The sequence below is a fragment of the Syzygium oleosum genome, unplaced genomic scaffold, assembly GCF_021117445.2.
Source record: "Syzygium oleosum isolate NSW1041296 unplaced genomic scaffold, Sole_v2.1 Sole_v2.07, whole genome shotgun sequence".
Classification (NCBI taxonomy): domain Eukaryota; kingdom Viridiplantae; phylum Streptophyta; class Magnoliopsida; order Myrtales; family Myrtaceae; genus Syzygium; species Syzygium oleosum.
Genome location: NW_026607491.1, coordinates 9725972 through 9737077, shown reverse-complemented (window position 1 = coordinate 9737077; position 11106 = coordinate 9725972). Strand labels below are relative to the sequence as shown.

At 43.6% G+C, this 11106-nt stretch overlaps 2 protein-coding genes across 3 annotated transcripts; one reads left to right on the top strand and one right to left on the bottom strand.

Annotated features, from left to right (window-relative positions):
- Positions 1–971: 971 nt before the first annotated feature.
- On the top strand, positions 972–4382 carry LOC115675976 (protein SOSEKI 3). Its single transcript, XM_030598809.2, has 6 exons — positions 972–1456; positions 1573–1642; positions 1800–1915; positions 2095–2980; positions 3506–3793; positions 3897–4382. The coding sequence occupies exons 1-6, from the start codon at positions 1267–1269 to the stop codon at positions 3964–3966; spliced, it is 1620 nt and encodes a 539-aa protein (XP_030454669.1). The 5' UTR covers positions 972–1266; the 3' UTR covers positions 3967–4382.
- Positions 4383–6135: 1753 nt separating this feature from the next.
- On the bottom strand, positions 6136–9189 carry LOC115673074 (E3 ubiquitin-protein ligase RZFP34). 2 transcript variants are annotated; one of them, XM_030595129.2, is made up of 13 exons: positions 9081–9189; positions 8636–8704; positions 8449–8536; positions 8285–8344; positions 7863–7895; positions 7701–7778; positions 7563–7606; positions 7332–7372; positions 7111–7193; positions 6940–7031; positions 6772–6841; positions 6610–6651; positions 6136–6516 (listed from the first exon to the last, which is right to left on the bottom strand). In XM_030595129.2, exons 2-13 carry the CDS (start codon positions 8677–8679, stop codon positions 6361–6363), a joined length of 831 nt encoding a protein of 276 aa, XP_030450989.1. In that variant the 5' UTR covers positions 8680–8704; positions 9081–9189; the 3' UTR covers positions 6136–6360. The 2 variants fall into 2 exon arrangements, with proteins under 2 accessions (XP_030450989.1, XP_056168838.1); XM_056312863.1 differs by lacking the exon at positions 9081–9189 and adding an exon at positions 8880–9003.
- Positions 9190–11106: the final 1917 nt, after the last annotated feature.

Genomic DNA, 11106 nt, shown 5'->3' with positions numbered 1-11106 from the left:
TCAAAGCTACAATCACCCCCAAAGAAGTTTTAATATTTGATATGATTATATCAATCAAATAATTTACGGCTCGCTTGCATTTCACGCGCAAGGCTCATCATTCTTAGTTCTCTCATTGCATTTATATTACACATGCCACGGCAGCAAAGCTCACACCGAGGGTTGCCGACGAAAACATATTACGCGATGAAAGCGTTCGGCGGCACGGTCCGGAGTCTCTTTATTCCGTTTATTAATAAGAGAATTTCTATAAATGAACGAATAAAAAGAAAGAAAGAAAAAAAAGAGAGACGAGGCTTCCGTTATATAGTAGTAACTCAAAAAGGCACACCCAAGTTAAAAGCGCACGTTCTAGTAATTATTATGTTTTGGCCAAATGCACACATCAATAAAGCTATGGAAAAGAGAGAGGAAAAAGAAGAAGAAGAAGAAGCAGCAGCTCCTAAAAGCTAGCTAAGATCTAAACCAAAACCAAACCATACCATACCATACCATTACCGTTAAATGAAAAAGCTTAACAAAAGGGGGGGAGAACGACGTGACCAACTTATTAACTTTCTAGCGAAGCCCTCCCTCTTTTTTCCTGAAGAGACCAGAGTCCGCGCAATCCGCCAAAAGCAAAAGGCCCTAGCAAATAAGGGGGCGACACAGGCACGCCCCCACCTCTTCTCTTCACGTTCTCCCCCTCCTCCTCCTCGCCTCTCTCGTCCCCGTCTCCTCCGTCCTTCGCCTGTCGCGCTCTCTCTCTCTCTCTGAGCAGCTTCCAGCTCTTCCCGGAGCAAAACGACGACGCGGCGACGGATTGAACGCGCGGAGACTTCTCCTTCTCTCTCTCTCTCTCTGGTCCCCACCTCCACCCCCGCCCGCGCTCCCCCGTCCATACATTTTCGCTCCGCTACGCCCCCATCCGTCCCCCTCCCGCACTTGAACGGGCGATCGCCGGCGACGGCGGCTCCAGGCTCCGGTGGCCGCGTCCGCGAGCGGCGCCGCCCCTCCTCCTCCTCCGCACGGAGCATTCGGGCTCCGTTCCCGGTTCTCTCCCGGTCAACGCCTGCTTCGCGGTCGTGATTCTGTGGTGGTCGGATACTGATCGGAGGGTTGGTCGATTGGGTCCCTGTAATCTAGGGTTTTCCTGCGGGAGGAGTGCTGGACTGTGAGCTGTGCCGGCCGGCTCGGGGAGTCGGGGGATACGGACTTGTTCTTTCTTCTTTTGGCCGGGGGACGGGCGGGCACCGCTAGGGCTTGGCCGCGGGTTCCGGCGGAGGGATGGAGGCGAGGATGAAGAAGTATCGGCAGGTGAGCCCGGAGAGAGCGAAAGTGTGGACGGAGAAGTCGCCCAAGTATTTTCAGAGCAGGAAGGTGCCCGTGGTTTACTATCTCTGCAGGAATCGCCAGCTCGAGCATCCTCATTTCATCGAGGTGCCCGTCTCTTCCCCCGAAGGGCTCTACCTGCGAGGTAACAGCGAAGCGGGAGCCCCGTTTTGCTTTTCTTTCTCTTGTTTTCTGTGCCCGCTTCTCCGTCGGTAGCGGAGTGTGTTTCATTTGTCGCGAATGCGGGTTTCGTTTTGGCAGATGTGATTGATAGGCTGAATGTTCTTCGAGGCAGAGGAATGGCATCCATGTATTCGTGGTCCTCTAAGAGGTACCAGTTCGAATTTCTCTCATTAATGGGTGATTTCTCGTTGCATAAGAATCTCGTCTTTGATCATCCGGGGGGTCCGTGTCGTGTTATTGGGTAATTGTTTGGTAAATCCTACAAGTGATGCTGCCTGAATTATTCAATTCGTTGATCATTGCAGAAGCTACAAAAATGGTTTCGTTTGGCACGATCTATGTGAAGACGACTTGATTCTTCCATCTAATGGACATGAATACGTCCTCAAAGGCTCGGAGCTCTTTGATGAATCTAATTCAGGTGAAGTAGATGTTGGCCTTTTTTGTGCTTGACCTTGCTACTGACTTTAGATGTGGTGTAGAAATTGCATTTGCTTGTGAATTGTGTATGGCTACTATTAGCAAGCAGAAAAGAGAGCAGAAACCTGGCTAAGCTGGCTTACTTCCTGTGTTGCTATTGCACCATGATGTTTTACACAGATCGTTTCAGTCCTGTCGCGAATATCGGCATGAGGAATTTAAAGCAATTGCCAGCTCCACCGTCTTCTAGAAGTCAAGATGATTCATCGTCATCGTCAAGCATGAATGGAAAAGAAGCAAAACACTCCCAAGAGGATGACCATTCTTCTCCGGTTCATCACACCGATTCCACTGATGTTTCCCCACAGTCAAGAAATGGAAAAGGCTCCAGTTGGAATGGGTCTTTGAGCTTGACGGAGTACAAGGTGTACAAGAACGAGGGGTTAGCTGATGCATCAACTCAGACTGAAGAAAATGTAAGCAGAGATAAAACCAGAGAAACTTGTACTAGAGGAGTCTCTACTGATGATGGCGCCACCGAACGTGAATGCAATGATAGTTGCCAAACCAAGGCCTCATGCGTGAAAGAGACCTCTGAGATATCTAGTGGTGCAGTTTCCCCTCCTCCGACATCTTCTAGTGCTTCTTCATCTGTTGGAAAGACCGAAACTCTGGAATCATTGATTAGATCTGATGTTAGCAAGATGAACAGCTTTAGAATTCTTGAAGAGGAAGAGATCCGAATGCCGAACAATGCAAGGCTCAAGGCTACCAACATGTTGATGCAATTAATCTCGTGTGGATCAATATCAGTGAAAGATAACAATTTTGGCTTAATCCCAACTTACAGGCCAAGATTTTCTCATTCAAAATTTCCATCTCCTTTGTTTTCTACATCACTGATGACGGGGGAGCTTGACTGCTTATCAGAAAATCCACGGTTGATGGGCATAAGGCTGGAAGACAAGGAGTATTTCAGTGGGAGCTTGATCGAGACAAAGTATCTCCGGGAGGATGGAGATGTACTGAGCTCTCTGAAGCGTTCCTCTTCCTACAATGCTGGCCGGTAACTCCGATTTCCTATGCGGTGCTCTCTTTTCTAGATTTAGTTCTTTTTCCTAGTATATGTGTACGAAGTGAATAAAGAAAAAAAATGGGTATTTGTGCTTTGTTTTGTAAAGCCATATTGCAAAAACCAGTGTCTTTTTGTATGCACTATTTTGGAACCTGAGACCCTGCGAACGATGAACCAACCACAGCTTGCAACACAAATCTCATTGCATCTTTAATGGGATTGATAAATTGGTCAAGTAAATTAACAATTCAACACCATTTTTGTATGGTAAATGTGTTGAAGGTGCAAATTTTACAGAGCATGTTTTTCCCACTCTCGGGGGGCCTTGGCTTTGTAAAAGCTTTGACTAGAGAAATTTCTGTATGAGGATGGCTGATTCTAGACAGTAGACAATCTCCTTTGCTTATGTCAATTGTTATGGGGCCATAGTAGTTGCGAAGGCAATATTTATTGAGAAGAGAAGTTCTTTTTGTTCCTAAATTCAGATGAATATAGGACGTGTGATTTCTCTTGCAGGTCTGGTAAGCAGTTAGATTCGGCTGGGGAAAGTGAGAATGGACGGTCAAAATGCATGCCCCTATCAATTAAAGCTTCAATAGCTAGACAACCTCGAAGTGAGTCTATGAGATCCCCTCTCTCCGATAAACCAAGAATTTCTTCAGACAGAGCAGATAGCTCCAGAGCATTATTTGCCAACTCATCGAACGGTAGCAGTAGAAGAATCACCGAGCCTTCCCCAGGGAACACACCATTAAAGAGAGACTCCCTCCCGGAGGATGAGAAAGTGATAAAAATCGAAGAAAGGTAAGTTTCAACTTTGTTCTCCTCCATCTAATTTCAGTGACTGCTCGTGTTGTAGATCTGTGCGTTCATGTTGGTTGAAATTATCATACGTTTTGTTAAACAGGCTTGCATCAGGAGCTCGGGTTATAATCCAATCTAAAGCACCTTCTCACATTGAGGTTGGCAGCTGTTAAAGAGACTTACCAATTATCGAAAGGTAAGATGCACTGTTTCCACATTGTCTCTGCTTGTGTGTGAAGCATGTGAAACTTTCGGAAAAGCTTCATTTGAATTTTGAATGCTAACCCGAAATGAGTTGGCGGGTCCTCTTGATGATACTGTACATCTGGAAAGTTGAGAAAAAATAGGAGAGAACAAAGGTTTCTTGTGTATTGGGGGGACAAGTTCTGGTCATGTTGAGCAAATTTTTTTGGGTTCAGCTTTATAGAAAGTGGGTTCTCTCTTTATGGCATTTCCTCAGTTACGGTGCTTCCACAGTGCTGCATCACCTCCTAGGGACTGTTCCTCCCTGCAAATCCAATGAGAACAACTGTTTTGTCTTGAGACTCTTACACAACAAAAGCAAATACATCGTTTAATGTTCTGTGCATGGATGAGGATGTTTAGATATGAAATGCATAATGGGGTGTTTTGTGCATGGATGAACATGTTTAGATGCGGAGAATCATTGAAACATCTCCATCATTTACATGAAACCATGTGGGAAACCAAAAAGGGTGCTGGAAAATAGGATCCTATGTGATTGAGTTGACTCTCACCTGCCATATGAAAAGGTCCTTTGGAAAGTCCAAAAAAAAAAAATACCACCTCGGTTTCTCGAGTGTAGTGTTAGTGCATGAGGGTCAACCGTGAACTTTTGGGGCGCCATCTTCGAGTTCCCTGTCGCCTCAACAGTGTTATTGAATATTTGATTGAGTGGGAATTCCACTGAGAAGGTGGGTCCTGCTTGCCATTCGAGCCATTGAGTAAATTTCAGCTTCTTCTTTATGTTTGGAACCGAAAACTCGAGTTGGCATAGGAAACGAACTTCCATTAGGAGTAGAGCAAATTTCGGCTTCTTCTCTGTTCTAATGCCGAGTCTTCTTTGAAGTGACAGAGATGCGATGCACATCCAAATTGTTTCTCACAAACATTATCCTACTACGCCTGTGGGAGTGATTTGATCACTTCGTATCCCCCATTCTTTCGCTCTACATGTTATACCGATCATATAGCTACAATCTTCACGTGTTATACCAAGTATAATGTTCATGGATCCCACTCCTTTACCCTGGTCCTCCGGGATGAGAAAAATCTGAAATTATCTGGTCAAAACCATTGCAAACTAGTCCGTACTATAGAGAAGTTATTGCTAAATCAGGATGTCCCACCAGTAACAGTGGCCAGATTGACCAAAAAAAAAAGGATCTACGAAGCACGAAGGCTAGGCTAAACTTTACTTTTCAGGAACTCACGGAAGACGGTGCTGCGGTCACCGTTAGAGGAGAGAGACAGAGAGAGAGAAGTTTGAGAAGAGACAAGGCCTTAAATTGATTCTTTGTGCACTTAAAATATGTTAGTTTTAATAGACCAATGTGGGGGCCCTGGGTCATAAACAACACTCTGCCATCTAATTGACCCAAAAGGTGCTTTGGACAGCGACAATCCCACGTTCGAGGCCATTTTTGTCAGGGACGGTTTACTTTTTCTTTAATGTGGTATAAAATTATGCGTTGAAAACGCGAGTGCCCTCCTCAAGATCTCAACTTCATAAACTTTACTCGGGTCTGTTTTACCTCTTGTTTTTCTGTAATATGGTTCGGATACACATGAATCAATATATATATATATATATATATGCGCGTGCGGTTAACTATCTAATTTAATAGTTGAAGAATAAATTTCAAATTTTGGGGGGAAGTCAGGTAATGTTTGTCCCGAGACACTTTGGGCACTTCTTTCTTTCGCGTTCCCTCTAAAATTTTTTAACTCATAATGAGTCTTTATAACAGTGAAAATTCTGAAAAAGAAAATTCTAAAACTGATTACAGGAACTTCCCCCACATAGCCTAACTTATTTTCTTCCCTTCATTTTGTTCGGCTCGATTTCTTAGGTAGAGATAGCTTTTATCATACAGAGTTCTCGAATGACTTGTCCGGTTAGTGATACGATGTCACAAACGTAAAATGACAGCCTCGTAATCACAAGGTATGCTAAACATATGCCTGAGCAAAGACCATTGTTTGAATTTCTATGGTTAAAGAGATAACTAATTTGCTTAGCCTCATTTTCGCACCGGTTCTTAACTCCGACCCGGCTGCCTGATCCGCTTGTACAAAAGTGAAGAAGGACAAATGCGATGGATCAAGAAACAAATCTGGTATAAATTATCAGAATTTCTCATACAGCAGCAAGAAAAAAAATTACAGGATTCGATGCCACAAAAAAATGAATTCCCTTTTTCGGGAAAGCTTCTACAAGATAGCACAACCATAGTAGGTGTCTCGAAGACCTTCATCCATTGCTCATGCCCCGACTCTATTCAAAGAGGATGAGCTGCTCTGTGTAAAACTATCGACTGCAGCGGTCATCTCACGACCTCGGTCGTCCCTGACGAACATGAGGCCGGAGGACCGCCTCGCATCTGTCGTGTGTTATAGGACTCGCAACTTGTGCATTTGTGCGCCACAATGTGAAACCGGACTTGGCATTGTGCTCCGCAGTCATTGCAAAGTATCCAAACCTATCGACCACGATATGTTCAATTTAGAAACTTTGAACGAGGGCTTCGTGACTTTGAATGAATGCTATTGACTATATAGAGTAAAATTCTCACCATCTTATTTTGGTACACTTCAGGCATTGGAGTTTTTGCAATCTGTAATGAAATTCAAGAATCAACAAGCGATTTCAGGTGACAGAGCACAGCTTCGTTAGCTGCAAGCAAATTCTATTGAAAAAGAAGAAGAAAAAACAGAGATTTCGTTCAAATTAGTACCTCTTGATCGAGTCTTCTCCACAAACTAGACATGTCGCAGATCGACTTTGAGCAAACAGGGCATGAGTACCTGCCGAATCCAAGAATGATTTCGATGTAAATCTCGAGGTAAACTAATATTTAGTCGACTGCAAGGCACTGCGAGTGATCGAGACATATGGAACCAACCTGAAGTGATGTTCCATTTCCTTGACGCATTCCAAATGTATGGTGTGTCCACAAGGCAGGACAGTTATATCTTTCATTGTGTCGAACAGGTACTGCGGATAAATGCAGAAAATTTAGCGATTTGAAATTTGACTGACATCATCTATGTAGAATTTCCGCTCCGTATCTTACCTCGAAGCATACAGGGCAATTGTGGTGCATTGCCCTTTCGACACAGCGATGGGCATCCCTCATTAACTTCGAATAGCAACATCCTACAGCAAATGTTCCAAGCATATCAGAAGTAAGTCTTTCACGATCAAACTAGAATCTGGCGAGTGCTACAAAAAACAGAGGGAAAAAAAACCAAAAACATAGTTTTCAGAGGAGTCTGTTTGTTCATTTTCACTCACCACATTTCTCACAATGGAAGTAATTCTCCTTGCCTCCAGTTCTGTAGAAGCAACAGATGGATTGAGGATTGAATATAATGATGAAATTTATGATATATAAGTGTGCGTGATGGTGAAAATTGACACATAAAAAAGGTTACTTATAAAACAATAATGACAGAACGACAGCGTCACAGAACTAGTCAAGAGCCTGGAAATGCAAATGTGAGCGATATTGGTTTGTTAATTTACCTGCAGATACCGCATTCGTCACAATGGTATTGATTCTTTGAAACCTGAGAATGTTTAGCCACCATAAGATAAGCTGATGCAATTATGTGGTGGAGACTGGGAAAGAACTGAAGGAAAAATCGAGAGAACAATAATTACATCATCATCGAAGAACTTGCACTTGGCGCAGAAATACTTGCCCATGCAAACCCCACAATTCTGGCAGTTCTGTTGAACCTGGCATATTGAACATTTAGGTAAGTACCGTTGTACACGCTTTTCGTTTACATATCTTTCAGTTTTTGAAAATTCACAGCTTACTTCTTGTTCGGTGCCACACAAAGAACAGATGACCTGAAAGGCCAAGGAGACAAAAGCACTATGAGAAAGCAGAACAAGTAGACAATTATAGATTTATTGGAAATAAACCATCAATGAAGCAGAAGCATTTCATTACGGTCTATTTGATCCAATGCAAGAACGGGAGATTGTGCATCAGACAACTACGGATATGACTCAGCAGGGCAAAAGACATTATTCGCAATCAATCTCAATCTAACCCGATACGATTGGCTGTCTTTAACTGCTGTCAAACTATCCTGCCCTCATTTCATTCACAGTAACTGAAAATGCAAATGGGAAAATCCCTCCAGGCCTTACCAAGAGCCAGATCCCCCAGGAGAAACAAGGACAAAACAAATCAACCTCTTCACTAAGAATGTATACTGGACAATCGTGCATACCTGTTTCACTTCGTGTCGCGGAACATCGTGCCGTTTTAGAGGTGCAGTTTCGAGCGAATTCTGCACGACATTGAAGAAGATCCGAGGGCGTCAATCATTGACTATTTCGCACGACAATGAACCATGAACAAAAAGCATAGGTTAGTTTCTCCGCATTTCTATACCTTCGCTTCATTATGACAGTGCCTGCAATCAAAGACCTCGTCGCAACACGGTGCTCTTATCTTGCATCTTCTCCTATAATGCGCACACCTAGCCATCGAAAAAAAATTACACAAAAACTCCAATAAAAACAAAACTTCTCATCACAATCAATACCCAAATTCGTAAACAAGTTACTATTATACCAACCCGTAATCCCCACATCCAAGATCCACCGCTCTTCCGCCCTCCATTTCCCGTCAAATCTCGATATTCAATCTGCATCAACCGCAACCACATCCGCAGCAGACGCGATCAGAAGCAGAAACCCCCACCCCAACAGAAGAAGAGAACGGCAGAGATCAAAGACGGATGCAGGGGAGAAGCCAGAGGAAGAGAGAGAGAGACCCAACTGCGACTAACGACCGAAATCTTTCAACAGACACGCACAGACCCAGAAACAATCAAACGATGGTCAATGCAAAAGCGAGCAAAGAAAGGAGGAAAATTTATGCGCCACCCCGCACGCCTAGCTCCTGTCATTCTCCTTACCAATAACGGAGGGAAAGGCTGACGCGGGGACACCTCGACACCTCGAACTCTAACCGGTAATCAATCAATGGCGCGAGATTTGCTCGAAATCAGATAGACCCACCTGAGAAAAGATCGCGCTTTGAACGATCAAGCTATATTGAGCAACGGGGAGAGGAGGAGGCAAGGCCTCTCGATTTTTGTGCGAAGTGAAAACAGCGGATTTCCTCCTGTTTCTCTTTACGTCTCCTTTCCCCACGCGGCGCCGGCGGTTTTCTTTATAGAGAGAGCCCGTTGGTTCGGAGTCGGATGGCGGGAGAGAAGGGGACAACAGAGCACGTGGACTTGACGATAAGGGTCACGTCGCTTTGGGGAGGGCGGGGCGCTTCCCCATGGATTAACGGATAACCGTCGAGGGCATTTTCGAGACGACGGGTGCTTTTGTCAAGGAGGGGGGACCTGGTTTTTTTTTTTTGGTTGGATAATTGGGTTGAAAATCTTAAAATTTGTAACTTTCAAAAAGTGCAATTGAATCTTAAAACTTGTCATGAAAGTGCAGTTAATTTCTTAAAACTTGTCGAATTGGTTCAATCAAGTCCTTCTGTCGATTGCAGCTTTTTTTGAAAGTTTTATGATTCGATTGCCCTTTCGTGACAAGTTTTTAGGACTTGACTGTAATTTTTTGAAAAGTTTTAGGACTTAATTTTATTTTCATGACGAGTTTTAGGACATTCGGCAAACTTAATACTTTTTTTTGTACTATGACATTTTTCTCCCTTCATTTTAATTTCGATTTATTCGCTCCATTGATTGTGTTTGTTCTCGATATTGCAAGAGGAGCTAGGATATGATGGACTCCATGGAGACATTCGGGAACAGAGATTAGCGACTCTCTTTAATTTCTCTAGGGATGTTTTCTATTCAGTAATTTCATGTAAATTCGGTTAAAGCAATCTCGAAAACTCAAAGGGGCCAAAGTCGCTTCGTCGTCGTTGCCGGCTATCGAGTTGTGTTAATCCTTCCCCCTCTGGCAATGTTGGTCTCGCCAAAACCACGGCTCGTTTCGAGAGGAAACAATTTTGCCTTTTTTCTTTATTTTTTAATTTTTTTATCATGGAATGAATAAAATGGTTCTAGAGATAATAATAGGTTGAGAGAGATGGCACAAGTTAACCGAGGCATCTATGTCCATGTCGTTGTCAAAAGGGATAAGGCATGTAACTTCGGACCGGACCGGATCCAATGCATTATCTGAATTTGGTTTGCCTTATCTATATAGCCGATATATTTGCTAAGTCGAATAATAATCTAGAAGTAGATTTTATGTTTATCTGGATTTCTGCGGCGGTTGGACCACGTTCGCTTTTTTGGAGGTCCCGAGGCTCCCCCCTCCCCCCATGTGAAAAAAAAAAAGCTGGAGGAAGATATTTTCGGGGCGCCAAAAAACTGAAAAAAGAAGAAAAAAGGAGGAAAAAAGAAGAAGAGAGTGCAGTGGATAGGATTAGGATCTGACTAAGCGCTGACGAGGACTGGGACCCACCGCTCCACATCCCACCTTGTCCCCTAATCCTTTTACATTCGGTTTCTGCTCCGAGTTAGAATCCCGCACGTGCTTTAATAGGCATTCTCGTGAGTTCGAACCGGCTCTTAAAATTGGGAACCGGTCATTTAGGGTTTAGTTCATATTTTACTAATTTTTATCTATGAATTTTTGTCGATGAAGTTCACTAAGGGTTCAATTCACATTTTACTATTTTTTTTAAAAAAATTAAAATATATATGTAGATGGTCCAGTCCAGTTCCCTCTTGAAATCGGAAACCGGACCACCCGGACACCGGTTCCACTTTTAGGAATCGGGAACCGGACCGACACTCTCGAGAACAGATCAAACCGGCCGATCCGATCCAGTCCGGACGGTCCGTTTTGCACACCCCTGTGGTTAGAACCCACGCGACATCTCGAAACACCGGAATGAGATAATGAATCGGTATATCCGGACTACTAGACGCAGCTCAAACGATTCAGTCCGGAGATAATTATAAGACAAATAAGTCGAGAAAATTCGAATTTCCGAATTCACAGATCATTTTTCGGATCAGAAAGAGACACCCGTTAACATTATCTAAAGTACGGGATGTGGGGGGGGACA

Bases quoted from the DNA above. Each gene is read 5' to 3' on its own strand.
- LOC115675976 (XM_030598809.2), top strand. From the start codon at position 1,267: ATGGAGGCGAGGATGAAGAAGTATCGGCAGGTGAGCCCGGAGAGAGCG. The intron at 1,643-1,799 runs GTACCAGTTCGA...TGATCATTGCAG, and splicing joins TATTCGTGGTCCTCTAAGAG to AAGCTACAAAAATGGTTTCG. The intron at 2,981-3,505 runs GTAACTCCGATT...TTTCTCTTGCAG, and splicing joins TCTTCCTACAATGCTGGCCG to GTCTGGTAAGCAGTTAGATT.
- LOC115673074 (XM_030595129.2), bottom strand. From the start codon at position 8,679: ATGGAGGGCGGAAGAGCGGTGGATCTTGGATGTGGGGATTACGG. The intron at 7,779-7,862 runs GTAAGCTGTGAA...TCAATATGCCAG, and splicing joins TGTGTGGCACCGAACAAGAA to GTTCAACAGAACTGCCAGAA. The intron at 6,842-6,939 runs GTTGGTTCCATA...TGGATTCGGCAG, and splicing joins GAAATGGAACATCACTTCAG to GTACTCATGCCCTGTTTGCT.